Source organism: Salvelinus fontinalis, chromosome 2 (assembly GCF_029448725.1).
Source record: "Salvelinus fontinalis isolate EN_2023a chromosome 2, ASM2944872v1, whole genome shotgun sequence".
NCBI lineage: Eukaryota > Metazoa > Chordata > Actinopteri > Salmoniformes > Salmonidae > Salvelinus > Salvelinus fontinalis.
In genome coordinates this window covers 92,864,776-92,886,411 of record NC_074666.1, presented here as the reverse complement: position 1 = coordinate 92,886,411, position 21,636 = coordinate 92,864,776, and the positions used below count along the sequence as shown (strand labels likewise).

The following is a 21,636-nucleotide window of genomic DNA, read 5'->3' as shown; positions in this document are numbered from 1 at the left end:
TGGGACCACCCCAACACCCAGCCCGCCCTCCAACCCCTCCTGGGACCACCCCAACACCCAGCCCGCCCTCCAACCCCTCCTGGGACCACCCCAACACACCCTCTAACACAGCCCAACACCCAGCCCACCCTCCAACCCCTCCTGGGACCACCCCAACACCCAGCCCGCCCTCCGGCCCCTTTTTCTCCGCATCCTCTTCACACAATTCACGAGGATCCGGGCCTGTTCCCGAGAAAGCAGTATATCGTTCGCGTCGGGCTCGTCAGACTCGTTAAAGGGAAAAAAGGCTTCTGCCAGTCCGTGGTGAGTAATCCCAGTCCTGATCTCCAGAAGTTATTTTCGTTCATAAGAGACGGTAGCATCAACATTATGTACAAAATAAGTAAAGAAATAAGTTACAAACAACGCAAACAAACTAACAAAAAAACACAATCGGTTGGAGACACGTAGAACGTCTGCCTTCTTCTCCGGCGCCATTTATGTACGAGTGTGTGTGTGAGTGTATGTGTGTGTGTGTGTCCAGTGTGTGTGTGTGTGTCCAGTATGTGTGTCCAGTATTTGTATGTGTGTCTAGTGCGTGTGTGTGTGTGTCCGTTACTTGTGTGTGTGTGTGAGTCCAGTGTGTGTGTACAATGTGTGTGTTCTCACAGGGCGCAGGTTCACAGAAAGATACAGACACAGAGTTACCATGGTTATTATTTAAAGGAATAAACTGGTCCAAACTGGTTTGTGTTACTCCATGTATTTAAATGTCATATTGTGATCAAACATAAAACACATGATTAGAGTGACACAGTGACCACCTGACACAGGGACACTGAGGAGTTAACATCATAAACCCGAAACCCTGGATAGAGGGGCTCAGTGAATGTGGTGTTGAATGTGTGCAGGTGGGTCAGTGTGTCAGAGGAGACTCTGTAGAAGGACAGAGTGCCGGCTGGCCAGTCCAGATACACTCCTACTCTGTGGGAGCTGGAGGAGGGGACGTCTATGGTAATGTGATTATTATTGTGACAGGCCTTGTAACTGTTGTCAGAGCAGACCAGACTCCAGGACTTGTCATTGTATCCAATCCCACAGTCAATACCCCCTCCTCTCCTTTTGATTCCTTTATATGTCACTCCCATAACAGCCCCTCTCCCACTCCTTTCTACCTCCCAGTAACAGCGCCCAGTCAGACCCTCTCTACATAGCACCTGTTCACAGTCCTCAAATCTATCTGGGTGAACAGGATACCGCCGCTCCTGTCTCCTACATGTCACCTTTCTGTTCTCCTCAGACAGAGAGAGGAGTCTGTTTACTGTGTTTGGGTCCAGTGTGAGATCACAGGCATCTGATGGATGAAACCAGACACAATATTAGAAATCATCATCATTCCATTAGAATGTTAACTCACTTTTCACTAATTTGTTTAATGTAGATGTTTCTAGGTATCAAAAGGAGAAGTTAAGGTAACTTGAGACTTGTTGAATGATCATATGTTATACTGTATGGTAATATAAAACACACTTATTCACAATAATTACACACACACACCTGTATGCATGCATGAACACACACACATTTCTAATGTAACACGAACATGCCACACACATACACAGACACAAACATTGTCAAAGCAACACTTTATAAACGTTGGTGTCCCTGATTTCTTCTTCTGTAGAACAACAGCTTATATTTAATATGATCAAGTAAGTAATGATGGTGTTTGACTTTGACTTAACTTGAATTAAGACTTATTCTTAGTCATATTCTTCACAGCAGTCAACACTCACATTTTCTAGGCCCAGGTTTCATTGTGTGCTCTCCACCATGTTCCACACTGTAGCGGTAAGCAGAAGAACAGACAGTCATTGAGGGATACACGTCAACCCACACACACACAACACCCACAGTCAGCATATAATTTGTCCAAGTGGTGGTAAGAATGTTTGTCTTAACTAGTCTGATAAGTCCAACATGTCTGATATGAACATTGACATAAACCTTCTACATACTTGAGTTTCTCCAGTCTGCAGTGTGGATCCTCCAGTCTAGCAGAGAGCAGTCTGACTCCTGAGTTTCCTGGGTGATTGTAGCTCAGGTCCAGCTCTCTCAGGTGTGAGGGGTTTGACCTCAGAGCTGAGACCAGAGAAGCACAGCCTTCCTCTGTGACTAGACAGCCTGACAGTCTGCAAAGAGATCATTGCCATTTCACAAACACACTGTTAACTGACCAGACCATTTAAAAAACAGTATCAGTCAAAAGACACAGTGAGGTATCATATTTAGATTGTATTGAGTATTCAGTCCACACCAAACAAAATCAAATCAAAATCAAATCCAACTTTATTTGTCACATGCGCCGAATACAACAAGTGTAGACCTTGCCGTGAAATGCTTACTTACAAGCCCTTAACCAACAGTGCAGTTCAAGAAGAGTTAAGAAAATATTTACCAAATAAACTAAAGTAAAAAACTAAATAAAAAATTATTAAAGGTCTATGTAATGGTCAGGTGGCCATTTGATTAATTGTTCAGCAGTCGTATGTCCTTGGGGGTAGAAGCTGTTAAGGAGCCTTTTGGTCCTAGACTTGACGCTACAGTACCACTTGCCGTGCGGTAGCAGAGAAAACAGTCTATGACGAGGGTGACTGGAGTCTCTGACAATTTTATGGGCTTTCCTCTGACACCGCCTATTATATAGGTCCTGGGTGGCAGGAAGCTTGGCCCCAGTGATGTACTGGGCCGTACACACTACCCTCTGTAGCGCCTTACGGTTAGATGGCGAACAGTTTCCATAGCAGGCGGTGATGCAACCGGTAAGGATGCTCTCGATGGTGCAGCTGTAGATCTTTTTGAGGATCGGGGGACCCATGTCAAATCTTTTCAGTCTCCTGAGGGGGGAAAGGTTTTGTTGTGCCCTCTTCACGACTGTCTTGGTGTGTTTGGACCATGAGTTCGTTGTTGATGTGGACACCATGGAACTTGAAACTCTCGACCCGCTCCACTACATCCCCATTGATGTTAACCCATCCTTGACTTCGGCGATGTCATTTACAAAATAGCAAAAAATAGTGCCATCCGTTTTCTCACCAAAGCCCCATATACTACCCACCACTGCGACCTGTATGCTCTCATTGGCTGGCTCTCACTACATATTCGTTGCCAAACCCACTGGTCACCATAGCAACACCCACCCATAGCACACACTCCAGCAGGTATATTTCACTGGTCATCCCCAAAGCCAACACTTCCTTTGGCTGCCTTTCCTTCCAGTTCTCTGCTGCCAATGACTGGAACATATTGCAAAAATCACTGAAGCTGGAGTCTTATATCTCCCTCTCTAACTTTAAGCATCAGCTGTCAGAGCAGCTCACAGATCACTGTACCTGTACATAGCCAATCTGTAAATAGCACACCCAACTACCTCATCCCCATATTGCTACTTAACCTCTTGCTCTTTTGCACCCCAGTATCTCTACTTGCACATCATCATCTGCACATCTATCACTCCAGTGTTAATGCTAAATTGTAATTATTTCGCCTCTATGGCCTATTTATTGCCTTACCTCCCTACTCTTCTATATTTGCACACACTGTACATAGATTATTCTATTGTGTTATTGACTGTACGTTTGTTTATGTGTAACTCTGTGTTGTTGTTTTTGTCGCACTGCTTTGCTTTATCTTGGCCCGGTCGCAGTTGTAAATGAGAACTTGTTCTCAACCAGCCTACCTGGTTAAATAAAGGTGAAATACAAAAATATATAATAAAAATAAAATAATGGGGGCCTCTTTGGCCCTCCTATTCCTGAAGTCCACTATCAGCTCCTTTGTCTTGCCCATATTGAGGGAGAGGTTGTTGTCCTGGCACCACACTGCCAGTTTTCTGACCTCCTCCCTATGGGTTGTCTCATCGTTGTCTGTGATCAGGCCTACTACTTATGTGTCGTCAGCAAACTTAATGATGGTGTTGGAATCGTGTTTGGCCACGCAGTCGTGGGTGACCAAGTACACACCCCTGAGGGGCCCCAGTGTTGAGGATCAGCGTGGCAGACGTGTTGTTGCCTACCCTTACCACCTGGGGGCGGCTCGTCAGGAAGTCCAGGATCCAGTTGCAGAGGGAGGTATTTAGTCCCAGGGTCCTTAGCTTGGTGATGAGCATCATAGGCACTATGGTGTTGAACGCTGAGCTGTAGTCAATGAACAGCATTCTCACATAGGTGTTCCTTTTGTCCAGGTGGGAAAGGACCGTGTGGAGCACAATTGAGATTCCGTCATCTGTGGATCTGTTGGGGTTGCATGCGAATTGGAGTGGGTTTAGGCTATCCGGGAGGATGCTGTTGATGTGAAACTTGACCAGCCTTTGAAAGCACTTCATGGCTACCGACGTGAGTGCTACAGGTAAACATTTTAGGCAGGTTACCTATGCTTCCTTGGGCACAAGCTATGATGGTCTGCTTAAAACATGTAGGCATTACAGACTCAGTCAGGGAGAGGTTGAAAATGTCAGTGAAGACACTTGCCAGTTGGTCTCCACATGCTTTAAATACACGTCCTTTTAATCCATCTGTTCCGTGGCTTTGTAAATGTTTAAAGGTCTTGCTCACATCAGCAACTGAGAGTATTATCACACAGTCATCCAGAACAGCTGGTGCTCTCGTGCATGCTCCAGTGTTGCTTGCCTCGAAGCGAGCATAAAAGGTATTTAGCTCGTCTGGTAGGCTTGCGTCACTGGGCAGCTCGCGTCTGGGTTTCCCTTTGTAGTCCGTAATAGTTTTCAAGCCCTGCCACATCTGACGAGGGTAAGAGCCGGTGTAGTAGGATTCAATCTTAATCCTGTTGTCACGCCCTGACCTTAGAAATCCTTTATTCTCTATTTTGGTTAGGTCAGGGTGTGACTAGGGTGGGCATTCTAGTTGGCTTGGTATGGTTCCCAATCAGAGGCAGCTGTCTATCGTTGTCTCTGATTGGGGATCATATTTAGGCAGCTTTTTCCCACCTGTTTGTTGTGGGATCTTGTTTTTGTATTGTTGCCTTTGAGCACGACAAAGCTGCACATTTGTTTCTTTTCATTCGTTTTTGTGCCGGTTCACATAATAAAAGATGATGAACCCAAACCACGCTGTACTTTGGTCCGACCATCTTTACATCAACGATTGTGACAGAAGATCCCACCACCCACGGACCAAGCAGCGTGCCCAGGAGATGCAGGGATCCTGGGCCTGGGAGGAAAGCCAGGAGTGGAGGACATCCTGGACTTGGGACGAAATACTGGCAGGAGACAGCGACGACACCGGGGTTCGCGGCCATGACGTAAGCCCAAGAATTAGTCTCAACATTTTTTGGGGAGGGGGCACACGGGGTGGTCGGTGGAGCTGAGGGGTGAGTCAGAGACCGAGGAGGAATATTGGGATAGATTGAGCGAGGACTGGTTGGTGAAAGTTGAGAAGAGTGATGAGAGAGAGCTGTTGGTTTGGCTGGAGAGGCAAGACAGTCGCCCTGAGGAGCGTGTTAGCCGTCCGATACCACCTGTGCCAGCTCTCCACATTCGCTTTGAGGAGAGTGTCATCGTTCCGGTACAATGTGTGCCGATTTATACGCACCATGTCTCCAGTGCCAAATTTAAAACTGTAAGCTTCACTGTCAAAACACATATGGTGTGGACTATGTGTGCCTGGTAAACACGTGGATCTGGTGAACAGTTATCACTTGTTGACCAACTACAGGAATACTGACCTCAGAGTCTCCAGTTTACAGTGGGGATTCCCCAGTACAGCAGAAAGCAGCTTCACTCCTGAATCCTTCAGGTCATTGTTACTCAGGTCCAGCTCTCTCAGGTGTGAGGGGTTTGACCTCAGAGCTGAGACCAGAGAAGCACAGCCTTTGTTCGTGACTCCACAGCCTGACAGCCTGACAGAGAGATCATCATCATTTCTCAAACTCACTGTTAATTTAACACCAGCAGTGTAGAAGGACAATGGTAGATGCATTTGGTTTATTCTCTCAAACAACATATAGATTCATCTTCCGTCTCCTAGAATTGTATGGTCCTATTGTTATACTAATGTGAACAGCAATGCACTGATTCAATATGTTATGCAATAATATATATTTTTCTCTAAACTGAATATTTCTTCCTGATGATTAGTACTTAAATGTTGTTTTATGTACTCACAGAGCAGCTCTGGAGGCTTTGACCACTGGCAGCAGCCTCAGAAGACCTTCCTCTGATCTGGAGTATTTCTTCAGGTCAAACACATCCAGATCCTTTTCTGAAGTCAGCAACACAAAGACCAGAGCTGACCACTGTGCAGGTGACAGTTCTTCACTGGAGACACTTCCTGATCTCAGGTATCTTTGGATCTCCTCCACTAGAGAATGGTCATTCAGTTCATTCAGACAGTGGAACAGATTGATGCACTTCTCTGGAGAGGGATTCTCCCTGATCTTCTCCTTGATATACTTGACTGTTTCTTCATGACTCTGTGAGCTGCTTCTTGTCTTTGTCAGAAGACCTCGTAAGTGCTTCTGATTGGAATCCAGTGAGAGGCCCAGAAGGAAGCGGAGGAAAAGGTCCAGGTTTCCCATCTCACTTTGTAAGGCTTTATCCACAGCACTCTTGTAGACAGTGACTTTACTTTTGATCCTCACATAAAAGTTCATGAACGTTGATTGTGGTTTGGCCATTAGATTCTCATTGTTGTTGATGAATGAGAGGAACACATACACAGCAGCCAGAAACTCCTGAATGCTCAGATGCACGAAGCAGTACACCTTGTCCTGGTACAGCCCACATTCCTCTTTAAAGAGCTGTGTGCACAATCCTGAGTACACTGAGGCTTCATTGAAGTCAATGCCAGCCTCTTTCAGGTCTTCTTCATAGAAAATCAGATTGCCCTTCACAAGCTGTTGAAAAGCCAGTTTTCCCAGTGACAGAATGCTCTCTTTATTCCAGTGTGGACCTGTCTTTTCTTTCCCAAGATACTTTTCATTCTTCTGTTCGGTATGAAACACCACAAGGTGTGTGTACATCTCAGTCAGAGTCTTGGGCATCTCTTCTTTCTTATGTTTCAGCATGGGTTCAAGGACTATTGCAGAAATCCAACAGAAGACTGGAATGTGGCACATGATGTGGAGGCTCCTTGATGTCTTTATGTGTGAGATGATTCTGCTGGCCAGATCCTCATCACTGAATCTCTTCCTGAAATACTCCTCCTTCTGTGGGTCATTGAACCCTCGTACCTCTGTCACCTGGTCAACACACCCTGAAGGGATCTTATTGGCTGCTGCAGGTCGGGTAGTTATCCAAAGGAGAGCAGAGGGAAGCAGATTTCCCTTGATGAGATTTGTCAGGAGAACATCCACTGAGGTTGATTCTGTGACGTCACAACAGATCTTGTTCTTCTGGAAGTCTAGGGGCAGTCGGCACTCATCCAGACCATCAAAGATGAACAGAACCTTGTACTTGTCATAGTTGGAGATTCTTGATTCTTTGGTTTCCATTGAGAAGTGATTGAGAAGTTTAATCAAAGTGTGTTTTTCCCCTTTCATCAAATTCAGCTCCCGAAAAGGGAATGAAAATACAAATTGGACATCCTGATTTGCTTTTCCTTCAGCCCAGTCCAGAATGAACTTCTGCACAGAGACTGTTTTTCCAATGCCAGCGACCCCCTTTGTCAGCACAGTTCTGATAAGTTTGTCTTGTCCAGTTAACGGTTTGAAGATGTCGTTACATTTGATTGCAGTCTCTGGCCTTGCTTGTTTCCTGGTTGTTGTCTCAATCTGTCTCAGCTCATGTTCATTATTGACCTCTCCTGTTCCACCCTCTGTGATGTAGAGCTCTGTGTAAATCTTATTGAGAAGTGTTGGGTTTCCTTGTTTAGCGATCCCCTCAAATACACATTGAAACTTCTTCTTCAGATTAGATTTGAGATCACGTTGGCAAATCACAGCAAGCTCATCTGAATGAAGAAACAACACAAAGGATATTAATATTATTTAGTCTGATTTAATGCCTACAGTATTGTTAGACTGTGCTATAATGTTTAAATTGTAATAATTTATTCTATTACTGTAACTTCCTGTATAAATATGTAAATGTTTTCATAATGATGTGTGACTGATTCATATCATTATTGGTATTATTGATGGTATTATTCGTGTTGTCTCGTTCCTCTCTCTCTGTCTGTCTATCTATATTATATATATCTATATTAATTCACTCTCGTCTAAATGAATCACCACAACACATCCCTGCTGGTACTGTACTTGATGAGGTCACTCGGTGTTGTGTTAAGTCTGCTACAATATCATTGAGTTACACAGCTACTTTAGCTCTACTTTAGTTACAGCTTTTAAATGTTTGTTATAAAACAGCATTTAACATGAGTTAGACAGATCTTACTTTTCTCCAGTGTGTCAGCAAGCTCCTTCTGATTCATTTTCCTCAGGATGTGCAGTGTGATCTTCAGAGCCCCCTCTCTGGCACTGCTCTCCTGCTTCTCATCTTCAGCATCCACCACTTCCTTATCCTGCTTCTGACTCTCAAAGCCTTCTGGGAGTTCTGGACTCAGAATCCTCTTGAACATCTTCAGCTCGTTCTTCACAAATGTCATAATATTCTCTTCAAGCAACTGAAATAAATAAAGTAAATAAGTTAAGCAATGAAATAAATAGTTTCTCATTAACACATAATGAATAATAAATAATAAATAATTGACAGATCAACTTTTTCTTGAGGTAAACAAAAACAAATGTACATAACAGGACCACATACACTGAATATGGAGGCCAGGTCTGTTTGATGACTCTGGGAAGACTGACCACTGAGAATCTCTGACTCTGATCTCTCCTGATGGTTTCTGTGGACAAAACATCCAAGGAGTTCGCGCACACACAGACACACACACACACACACACACACACAGACACAGGGAATGTTGTGGTTGTTTAACATTGCTTAGGACTATGAAAATGAAAATGAACTATGAAAATGAAAAAAAGGATTCACCTATGGATTATTAAAACAACAAAAATAAATAAAAAAATGGGAGAGTAGAAATGACTAGAGACAGTGTTGTTTAACTCACTGACCATGACCCATGAGTTCCTCTTACCTTTGTTCAGTAGAAAAGTCTCCCTCTCTAAACATTATAGGTAGACCCATAGACCGGTCACTCTTCATGGACACACAGCTGGGTACAGGGGAGGCTGGTCTCTCCTGCTTGATTGGGCTTCAACACAACAGAGACAAACATTACATCTCTCATCTCCTCTGAACTCAGATGGGTGAACATAAGAAGAGTTTCATTCCAAAACGCTATATATCCGTTTTCAGAAATGTTGGTAAATTTGCTTTGATAGTTTAAACTACACTCTGAACAACAGTGTCTTGACGAGAGAGCACATGTTCTATGTCAGGTGAAATTGTGCATCATTAGTTCATTGTCATGGATTTATCCAAATAAATGTCACTAGAAAACAGCTTAAACAAATGGAAATGCAGCTACTTTGCTGTTATTCTGGCTGCACTCTTTGACGTGACTAAGTTATCTGTAGTTGGCTAGCTAGCAATGGATAAGAACATTGCCACCCAGTTTGGCAATGGATCATTTAGAACGAACGACTGGGTCTCATCCATAGATACAGAACAAAAAGACTTAACGACTGGGTCTCATCCATAGATACAGAACAAAAAGACTTAACGACTGGGTCTCATCCATAGATACAGAACAAAAAGACTTAACGACTGGGTCTCATCCATAGATACAGAACAAAAATACTTAACTACTGGGTCTCATCCATAGATACAGAACAAAAAGACTTAATGACTGGGTCTCATCCATAGATACAGAACAAAAAGACTTAACGACTGGGTCTCATCCATAGATACAGAACAAAAAGACTTAACTACTGGGTCTCATCCATAGATACAGAACAAAAAGACTTAACGACTGGGTCTCATCCATAGATACAGAACAAAAAGACTTAACTACTGGGTCTCATCCATAGATACAGAACAAAAAGACTTAACGACTGGGTCTCATCCATAGATACAGAACAAAAAGACTTAACTACTGGGTCTCATCCATAGATACAGAACAAAAATACTTAACTACTGGGTCTCATCCATAGATACAGAACAAAAAGACTTAACTACTGGGTCTCATCCATAGATACAGAACAAAAAGACTTAACTACTGGGTCTCATCCATAGATACAGAACAAAAAGACTTAACGACTGGGTCTCATCCATAGATACAGAACAAAAAGACTTAACGACTGGGTCTCATCCATAGATACAGAACAAAAAGACTTAACTACTGGGTCTCATCCATAGATACAGAACAAAAAGACTTAACTACTGGGTCTCATCCATAGATACAGAACAAAAAGACTTAACTACTGGGTCTCATCCATAGATACAGAACAAAAAGACTTAATGACTCGGTCTCATCCATAGATACAGAACAAAAAGACTTAACTACTGGGTCTCATCCATAGATACAGAACAAAAAGACTTAACTACTGGGTCTCATCCATAGATACAGAACAAAAAGACTTAATGACTGGGTCTCATCCATAGATACAGAACAAAAAGACTTAATGACTGGGTCTCATCCATAGATACAGAACAAAAAGACTTAACTACTGGGTCTCATCCATAGATACAGAACAAAAAGACTTAACTACTGGGTCTCATCCATAGATACAGAACAAAAAGACTTAACGACTGGGTCTCATCCATAGATACAGAACAAAAATACTTAACTACTGGGTCTCATCCATAGATACAGAACAAAAAGACTTAATGACTGGGTCTCATCCATAGATACAGAACAAAAAGACTTAACGACTGGGTCTCATCCATAGATACAGAACAAAAAGACTTAACTACTGGGTCTCATCCATAGATACAGAACAAAAAGACTTAACGACTGGGTCTCATCCATAGATACAGAACAAAAAGACTTAACTACTGGGTCTCATCCATAGATACAGAACAAAAAGACTTAACGACTGGGTCTCATCCATAGATACAGAACAAAAAGACTTAACTACTGGGTCTCATCCATAGATACAGAACAAAAAGACTTAACTACTGGGTCTCATCCATAGATACAGAACAAAAAGACTTAACTACTGGGTCTCATCCATAGATACAGAACAAAAAGACTTAACTACTGGGTCTCATCCATAGATACAGAACAAAAAGACTTAACGACTGGGTCTCATCCATAGATACAGAACAAAAAGACTTAACGACTGGGTCTCATCCATAGATACAGAACAAAAAGACTTAACTACTGGGTCTCATCCATAGATACAGAACAAAAAGACTTAACTACTGGGTCTCATCCATAGATACAGAACAAAAATACTTAACTACTGGGTCTCATCCATAGATACAGAACAAAAAGACTTAACTACTGGGTCTCATCCATAGATACAGAACAAAAAGACTTAATGACTGGGTCTCATCCATAGATACAGAACAAAAATACTTAATGACTGGGTCTCATCCATAGATACAGAACAAAAAGACTTAACTACTGGGTCTCATCCATAGATACAGAACAAAAAGACTTAACTACTGGGTCTCATCCATAGATACAGAACAAAAAGACTTAACGACTGGGTCTCATCCATAGATACAGAACAAAAAGACTTAACTACTGGGTCTCATCCATAGATACAGAACAAAAAGACTTAACGACTGGGTCTCATCCATAGATACAGAACAAAAAGACTTAACTACTGGGTCTCATCCATAGATACAGAACAAAAAGACTTAATGACTGGGTCTCATCCATAGATACAGAACAAAAAGACTTAATGACTGGGTCTCATCCATAGATACAGAACAAAAAGACTTAACTACTGGGTCTCATCCATAGACACAGAACAAAAAGACTTAACTACTGGGTCTCATCCATAGATACAGAACAAAAAGACTTAACTACTGGGTCTCATCCATAGATACAGAACAAAAAGACTTAACTACTGGGTCTCATCCATAGATACAGAACAAAAAGACTTAACTACTGGGTCTCATCCATAGATACAGAACAAAAATACTTAACTACTGGGTCTCATCCATAGATACAGAACAAAAAGACTTAACTACTGGGTCTCATCCATAGATACAGAACAAAAAGACTTAACGACTGGGTCTCATCCATAGATACAGAACAAAAAGACTTAACGACTGGGTCTCATCCATAGATACAGAACAAAAAGACTTAACGACTGGGTCTCATCCATAGATACAGAACAAAAAGACTTAACGACTAGGTCTCATCCATAGATACAGAACAAAAAGACTTAACTACTGGGTCTCATCCATAGATACAGAACAAAAAGACTTAACGACTGGGTCTCATCCATAGATACAGAACAAAAAGACTTAACTACTGGGTCTCATCCATAGATACAGAACAAAAAGACTTAACTACTGGGTCTCATCCATAGATACAGAACAAAAAGACTTAACTACTGGGTCTCATCCATAGATACAGAACAAAAAGACTTAACTACTGGGTCGCGTCTCTGGCAACCCAACCGATAGAAAGTAACCATGAGCAATCATTTCTGATGAAAACAAATGTGATTGGGATATAGCATGTTGGAAATACACTCTTCATATGAACAAACTTGTCATCTCACCTTTTAGCTGTGGTGTCATGTTCTCCAGAGAGACTCATTTTAGAGGCAGGGCCCCCCTCCTCTCTCTCCCCAGAGAGACTCATCTTAGACCACTGACAACTAAACAGAGATCCAGCATGTTGGTTGTGGTTAACATAGTGACAACTAATTCTTGAATGTCAAATGTTCTCTTTTATTCATTATCTCTCAGAAATAAAAACATTTACTAACAGACACATTGAAACAGTCAGATTATTAAATGCAATCACATGAACATGTAGTTGTGACATCTCATCTCCATGGTAACTGTCACTAATACTACTAATAATAAGTCACTGTTTGTTAAGGTAGTTATAGACTGTGCAGCAACACAAGGCCATGTCTCACACTTATTTGTATTCACTAAAAGTAGGCTATTTATTATCTGTCAATCTGTTCTTTTCTAAACGAATCTGAGAATGTAGACTGAAGGGCTAAAATGGGAATAATTGATATGAGGGGGAAATAATTTATACATTCAGTAAGATTTTTGCAACAAGTAAGTTATTTTATATTATGTAATGTAGGCTAAGTTATAATGTACAGTTGAAGTCGGAAGTTTACATACACCTTAGCCAAATACATTTAAACTCAGTTTTTCACAATTCCTGACATTTAATCCTGGTAAAAATTCCCTGTTTTAGGTCAGTTAGGATCACCACTTTACTTTAAGAATGTGAAATGTCAGAATAATAGTATAGAGAATGATTTATTTCAGCTTTTATTTCTTTCATCACATTCCCAGTGGGTCAGAAGTTTACATACACTCAATTAGTATTTGGTAGCATTGCTTTAAATTGCTTAACTTGGGTCAAACGTTTTGGGTAGCCTTCCGCAAGCTTCCCACAGTAAGTTGGGTAAATTTTGGCCCATTCCTCCTGACAGAGCTGGTGTAACTGAATCAGGTTTGTAGGCCTCCTGGCTCACACACACTTTTTCAGTTCTGCCCAGAAATTTTCTATAGGATTGAGGTCAGGGCTTTGTGATGGCCACTCCAATACCTTGACTTTGTTGTCCTTAAGCCATTTTGCCACAACTTTGGAAGTATGCTTGGGGTCATTGTCCATTTGGAAGACCCATTTGCGACCAAGCTTTAACTTCCTGACTGATGTCTTGAGATGTTGCTTCAATATATCCACATCATTTTCCAACCTCATGATGCCATCTATTTTGTGAAGTGCACCAGTCCCTCCTGCAGCAAAGCACCCCCATAACATGATTCTGCCACCCCCGTGCTTCATGGTTGGGATGGTGTTCTTTGGCTTGCAAGCATCCCCCTTTTTCCTCCAAACATAACGATGGTCATTATGGCCAAACAGTTCTATTTTTGTTTCATCAGACCAGAGGATATTTCTCCAAAAAGTACAATCTTTGTCCCCATGTGCAGTTGCAAACCGTAGTCTGCCTTTTTTATGGCGGTTTTGGAGCAGTGGCTTCTTCCTTGCTGAGCGGCCTTTCAGGTTATGTCGATATAGGGCTCGTTTTACTGTGGATATAGATACTTCTGTACCTGTTTCCTCCAGCATCTTCATAAGGTCCTTTGCTGTTGTTCTGGGATTGATTTGCACTTTTTGCAACAAAGTACATGTATCTCTAGGAGACAGAACGCGTCTCCTTCCTGAGTGATATGACGGCTGCGTGGTTCCATGGTGTTTATACTTGCGTACTATTGTTTGTACAGATGAACGTGGTACCTTCAGGCGTTTGGAAATTGCTCCCAAGGATGAACCAGACTTGTGGAGGTCTATAATTCTTTTCTGAGGTCTTGGCTCATTTCTTTTGATTTTCCCATGATGTCAAGCAAAGAGGCACTGAGTTTGAAGGTAGGCCTTGAAATACATCCACAGGTACACCTCCAATTGACTCAAATAATGTCAATTAGCCTATCAGAAGCTTCTAAAGCCATGACATAAGTTTCAGGAATTTTCCAAGCTGTTTAAAGGCACAGTCAACTTAGTGTATGTAAACTTCTGACCCACTGGAATTGTGATACAGTGAATTATAAGTGAAATAGTCTGTCTGTAAACAATTGTTGGAAAAATTATTTGTGTCATGCACAAAGTAGATGTCCTAACTGACTTGCCAAAACTACAGTTTATTAACAAGACATTTGTGGAGTGGTTGAAAAACGAGTTTTAATGGCTCCAACCTAAGTGTATGTAAACTTCCGACTTCAACTGTATAATAGTGGTTTGTTAGTGCTAGTTCATATAACAATATAGGCCTACCAGTGTCAGGACAGAGCAGGTAGCATAGACCTGATATTTTTCACATTTCCAACGAGACCATCAGGTTGGTCAGCATGAGAAGTGATCATATATCAAACCTACTCTGAATATTGAAAGTCTGACAACGACTTACCTTTATAATATAATAGTTCTATGTAGCCTAGACTTACCAGTCTGCTCATCTTTCCTTCAAATCGACACATTTATCCAACTTCTAATGTTGCAGAGAAATATGTCCCACAGTTTCAACAGCCAATTTGTAAGTGTGTTAGGTCACAAACTTACTTTTAATTTCATATGAGGAAACTGGTGCGGCCGCCTGTTTTCTTGCAGATGAAGTAGCCTCGCATAGGGAACTCATTCAACCAGCCTGAACAACAGTAAATAAAATGTCAAATGGTCAAAAAACAATGGTCAAAAGAGAATCATGTCCTCCTGATATAGTCATGTACATTAAAGACAGGTATATTGATACAGATGTTGGATCTTAATTTGAACTAGTTTGCTACAGCAGGAAAATAATCGTGAAGCAACAGGACATTTTAATTATTATGTGGATTATAATTACTGGACATTTTTCAAAAGCCTTTTTAACCCTCAAATATCAAATCAAATTGTATTTGTCACATGCGCCGAATACAACAGGTGAACCTTACAGTGAAATGCTGAATACAACAGGTGAACCTTACAGTGAAATGCTGAATACAACAGGTGTAGACCTTACAGTGAAATGCTGAATACAACAGGTGAACCTTACAGTGAAATGCTGAATACAACAGGTGTAGACCTTACAGTGAAATGCTGAATACAACAGGTGAACCTTACAGTGAAATGCTTCCTTACAAGCCCCTAACCAACAATGCAGTTTTAAGAAAATACAAAAAAAGTAAGAGATAAGAAAAACAAATAATTAAAGAGCAGCAGTAAATAACAATAGTGGGGCTATATACAGGGGGTACCGGTTCAGAGTCAATGTGTCAATGTGCGGTGGGCACCGGTGTCGAGGTAATTGAGGTAATTATGTACATGCAGGTAGGGTTATTAAAGTGGCTATGCATAGATAATAACAGGGAGTAGTAGCAGCGTATCGGGGGGTGCAAATAGTCTGGGTAGCCATTTGATTAGCTGTTCAGGAGTCTTATGGCTTGTGGGTAGAAGCTGTTTAGAAGCCTCTTGGACCTTAACTTGGCGCTCCGGTACCGCTTGCCATGCGGAAGCAGAGAGAACAGTCTATGACTAGGGTGGCTGGAGTCTTTGACAATTTTTAGGGCCTTCTTCTGACACTGCCTGGTATAGAGGTCCTGATGTAAAACCTTTTGAGGATCTGAGGACCCATGCCAAATCTTTTCAGTCTCCTGAATAGGTTTTGTCGGGCCCTCTTCACGACTGTCTTTGTGTGTTTGGACCATGTTAGGTTGTTGCTGATGTGGACGCCAAGGAACTCTCAACCTGCTCCACTACAGCCCCGCCGATGAGAATGGGGGCATGCTCGGCCCTCCTTTTCCTGTAGTGCACAATCATCTCTTTAGTCTTGATCACGTTGCGGGAGAGGTTGTTGTCCTGGCACCACACGGCCAGGTCTCTGACCTCCTCCCTATAGGTTGTTTCATCATTGTTGGTGATCTACCACTGATCTACCACACCTCTGAGTGGCCATCTCTGAACTGGACACTAAACAACTGCACTGCATTTGCACTCTTTTTATCTCTCTCAGATATATTTATGTAAATCAACTGTATACCCACTGTACTGTATTTAAGTGATAATGCAAGAAAAGCCGTTGTTTGGAAGATATATTGGCACGGGTTTTGTAAGGCAAACTGTGCCAAAATATCCTCCAAACACCGGTTTCGAGGGCATTATCACTTTTGTTCAATGGGTTACCAACATATTTAAATAATGATTGACACATTTTCATTCAAAACTTTATTGATGAATTTATTCATACTATTCCATCCTTCCACAAGATATAGTTCTGACACAAATCTAGTGTTGATACCCAAGCCGGCTGGTCGTTTGTTTTATCGGTTCGGTTGCCAGACACGCAATCCAGTAGTTAAGTCTTTCGTTCTGTATCTATGGACGCGACCCAGTCGTTCGTTCTAAATGTTCCATTCCCATACTGGGTGGCAAAGTTCTTATCTCCTGCCCTTGCTAGCTAACCAACTACGGATAACTTAGTCACGTCAAAGAGTGCAGCCAGAATAACAGCAAAGTAACTGCATTTGCGTTTGTTTAAGCTGTTTTCTATTGACATTTATTTGGATAAATCCATGACAATGAGCTAATGATGCACAATTTCACCTGGCATAGAATATGTGCTCTCTCGTCAGGACACTGTTATTCAGAAGAGCTAGCCAACAACACAGCTAACACAATAACTTCAAATAGAAGCTGGAATGACTTTCTTTGTATTCATGATTTCGGCTGGCTGAGAAAAGCTTCCTGCCAATCTGTCTCATCCCGATTCATGACACGTTCATTACTTTGCGACAGCTAGAGATGGAATTTGAATATTGAAACAATGTTGTCGGAGAGACAGACAGCAAGGTTTATACAAAAAGAAAAGACGTGAGATAATGTCTAGATGCTTTTTACAGTGGACATCAACTGTATAAATTGCCTGGCTGGGCTGATGAGATAGTGGATTGCGCAGTCAAATGGAACAGAGTATATAGGAATTTAATATCATATATTTATCCGGTGGTAATTTGTGGAATAGACACAGGCTGGAATGCAGTTTAAACCAGTCAGCAATCAGGATTAGACCCACCCGTTGTATAAATGTGTATATCCTCTGTGTATAAATGTGTATATCCTCCTCATTCTCTTATAGCTCAATGCTCACTCTAGCTATTTATGTATGATGTTATACATAAACTGTTGTGTAAACTCCTCTGTCTGTATTCTGTCTCTAAATGTTGTCTATCACTAGCAGCACCATATCACCAAGTAAAATTCTGAGTACAGATGTAAGATCTTAATTTGTCAAGCTCTGCATGTTTAAAAAATAAGTCTAATGGAATGTAGAACACCACACATTGGCTGCTACTGTACACCGAATGATAGAACAGCTATTTCCATGTTAAATGTTATTGGACGCCTTTTTTACATTGTTTTTGATTGTAGGCCACTCTGGTAGGCCTACATTGTGATCAAATATCCTACTTGGTCACTGTTAAAACTGTAACTGAGGCGGGTACACCCTCAGTGTTCACAGTAAACGCACACCGGAAGTTGTATAGATCACTACACTATAGTTGAACTATGATACAATTACATTTATCATACAAAATGTGAAATGTAGAATTAGGATGAATGAAAATTTATATATTGAATTCACAGGAGGTTGGTGGCACCTTAATTTGGGAGGACGGGCTTGTGGTAATGGCTGGAGCGGAATAGGTGGAACGTCCTCCCCTCAGCAGCCTCCACTGATTGAATTTGCCTTGCTCACGTCCAGTTAGCGCCATTTTGTATGATTAAACTGTCAAGTCATTTTATATTTTCCCCTTCTGCTGAGAGCACCTTCCTGATGACTAGCGCTCTGTACATTCCTATGGATGAGGCTTTGAGCTGGAATGTGAAGCCAACTGAAGCTAGCTAACTTTAGAAAACCAGTATATCTAGCTTGCATCATAGTACACCCCTCAGGCTACGCTCAGGTTTCAGCATCAGGCAGGCATCAACAAACCGAGTCATAGGCTACTACCTGGGTCGTATTCATTAGTTTACACCGCAGCCACAAGTTTTGCAACAATGCATAAACGATTTGCTCCAAACGCCGTACAAGGTGACCTAAACGGTTTAAGTTGCCAAACGTTTTGCTACGGTGGACACTAATGAACACACACAACCTGTTTTGAGAAAGTGTAAGTTGCTGTTAGTCTTTCCACAATATTTATTTGTCTCTCTTTCACACAAAATACATTCCAGAGTGAAAAGAGTTAACAGTAGATTAGAAAGAGAAAATGTTTGTGTGTTGTTTGTTGTGTTTTAAGGCTGTTTGGAGAAGACAATCCTATAGGCCTATGATACAGTAGGAGATCACCCTGGGGAACACAGACGGGCACGGAACCAATTCACCCCCCGCATCTAATTTACATCAAATACATTTTAAGGAGAGTAGGCCTGTTATAACACTCTGTCCACCCAAAATATCATCAACTATATGAATACACATAACAATATCATCAATTATATGAATACACATAACAATATCATCAACTATATGAATACACATAACATATCATCAACTATATGAATACACACAACAATATCATCAACTATATGAATACACATAACAATATCATCAACTATATGAATACACACAACATATCATCAACTATATGAATACACACAACAATATCATCAACTATATGAATACACACAACAATATCATCAACTATATGAATACACACAACAATATCATCAACTATATGAATACACATAACAATATCATCAACTATATGAATACACACAACATATCATCAACTATATGAATACACACAACAATATCATCAACTATATGAATACACACAACAATATCATCAACTATATGAATACACACAACAATATCATCAACTATATGAATACACACAACAATATCATCAACTATATGAATACACATAACAATATCATCAACTATATGAATACACACAACATATCATCAACTATATGAATACACACAACAATATCATCAACTATATGAATACACACAACAATATCATCAACTATATGAATACACACAACAATATCATCAACTATATGAATACACATAACAATATCATCAACTATATGAATACACATAACAATATCATCAACTATATGAATACACACAACAATATCATCAACTATATGAATACACACAACAATATCATCAACTATATGAATACACATAACAATATCATCAACTATATGAATACACATAACAATATCATCAACTATATGAATACACATAACAATATCATCAACTATATGAATACACATAACAATCGTCGTCTTACCTTTAATTGTTCTCAACAGAAGCAGAGTCTGGAATGATCATTCGGTCATCGAAAGATACTTTTGTTTGCTCAACTAAACTCCATATCAGGTTCTGCCTGTTCTGCCTGCTCTCTCTCTCTCTCTCTCTCTCTCTCTCTCTCTCTCTCTCTCTCTCTCTCTCTCTCTCTCTCTCTCTCTCTCTCTCTCTCTCTCTCTCTCTCTCTCTCTCTCTCTCCTCTCTCTCTCTCTCTCTCTCTCTCTCTCTCTCCTCTCTCTCTCTCTCTCTCTCTCTCTCTCTCTCTCTCTCTCTCTCTCTCTCTCTCTCTCTCTCTCACACACACACACAGACACAGACACAGCCAACCAATGGAACAAATAAAACATTTACTAAATTAAACAGAAATGTACAGAAACATATCATTGGCTCAAAAGTTCCAAGAAATATAATATTTTAGTACCAACTGACTCATCAATTCAACTTTCATTTGAGGCATTAGAATGTATGTAAGAGACATGATTGTATGAAATTTATGTCAATGTAGACCAGCATAAAGTACAACAACAGATCTATGTCAATGTAGACCAGCATAAAGTACAACAACAGATCTATGTCAATGTAGACCAGCATAAAGTACAACAACGGATCTATGTCAATGATGTAGACCAGCATAAAGTACAACAACAGATGAATTGCAGCGATGAGCGACATACACCTACAGGTAACTGCCAAAATAAAGTGAACGCCAACATAGTGTCTTAATAGGACGTTTTGCCACCATGAGCCGCCAGAACAATGCTCCTTGGTGTAGATACGCCTTGAAATACATTCTACAAGTGTCTGGAACTCTATTGGAGGGATGCGACATCATTCCTCCACAAGAAATTCCGTAATTTGGTGTTTTGTTGATGGTGGTGGAACACACTGTCTCAGGCGCCACTCCAGGATCTCCCATAAGTGTTCAATTGGGTTGGGACCTGGTTACTGAGACGACCATGGCATATTGTGAAACATCAGCAAGTTGAGCAGTCTTCGCCACTGAAGCTCCTGCCAAACATTCGTCACTAAAGCTCCTGGCAAGCATTTCCCGAGCAGGGTCGAAGTTTCTCCTAATAGCAGCTCCTCTCTCCCCAGGGGTAGCAACTCCCCTCTCTCCAGGGGTAGCAACTCCTCTCTCTCCAGCGGTAGCAACTCCTCTCTCTCCAGGTGTAGCAACTCCTCTCTCTCCAGGGGTAGAAGTTACTCTCTCTCAGAGGTAGCAGCGGTGGTAGTCGGTGGTGGTGGTTGTAGCTGTGACTGGAGTGAGGCCTGTCCAGGGGCTTTTCTAGGATTTGAAGACATTGGGGGCTTAGCCCAAAGCCAGTATTGGGGTCCGGGGCATTTCAACAGCTAAATGCATGAATTTGGTGCACTTTGAGATTGAGAGATTAGAACATTGAGAAATTAGATATTTTTCAGGTAATTTGCACCTTCCCACCTGCCACAGCAGACACTGTCAGTACTCAATTAGAGTTGCTACTGTGTGTCTCTCTACTCTGGAACACTCTCTACTCTGGAACACTCTCTACTCTGGAACACTCTCTACTCTGGAACACTCTCTACTCTGGAACACTATCTACTCTGGAACACTGACGGCCTTCGTTGGAGGCCTCGTACAATAACTCCTCACTGGAGGTTTCGTGCCATGGATCCTCACTGTAGGCTTCGTGCCCTGGATCATCACTGGAGGCTTCGTGCCATGGATCATCACTGGAG

General features: G+C 41.4%; 1 protein-coding gene across 1 annotated transcript; it reads right to left on the bottom strand.

Annotated features, from left to right (window-relative positions):
* Window positions 1-782: 782 nt before the first annotated feature.
* LOC129867645 (NLR family CARD domain-containing protein 3-like) lies at window positions 783-12,670 on the bottom strand. Its single transcript, XM_055941214.1, has 6 exons — window positions 12,652-12,670; window positions 6,161-7,946; window positions 5,722-5,895; window positions 1,998-2,171; window positions 1,776-1,822; window positions 783-1,333 (listed from the first exon to the last, which is right to left on the bottom strand). Exons 1-6 carry the CDS (start codon window positions 12,668-12,670, stop codon window positions 783-785), a joined length of 2,751 nt encoding a protein of 916 aa, XP_055797189.1.
* Window positions 12,671-21,636: the final 8,966 nt, after the last annotated feature.

Excerpts from the sequence above, each read along its gene's own strand:
- LOC129867645 (XM_055941214.1), bottom strand. Across the intron at positions 1,823-1,997 it reads TGCAGACTGGAGAAACTCAA|TGTGGAACATGGTGGAGAGC; the intron begins GTATGTAGAAGG and ends TTACCGCTACAG. Across the intron at positions 1,334-1,775 it reads GAAACCTGGGCCTAGAAAAT|ATGCCTGTGATCTCACACTG; the intron begins GTGAGTGTTGAC and ends TTCATCCATCAG.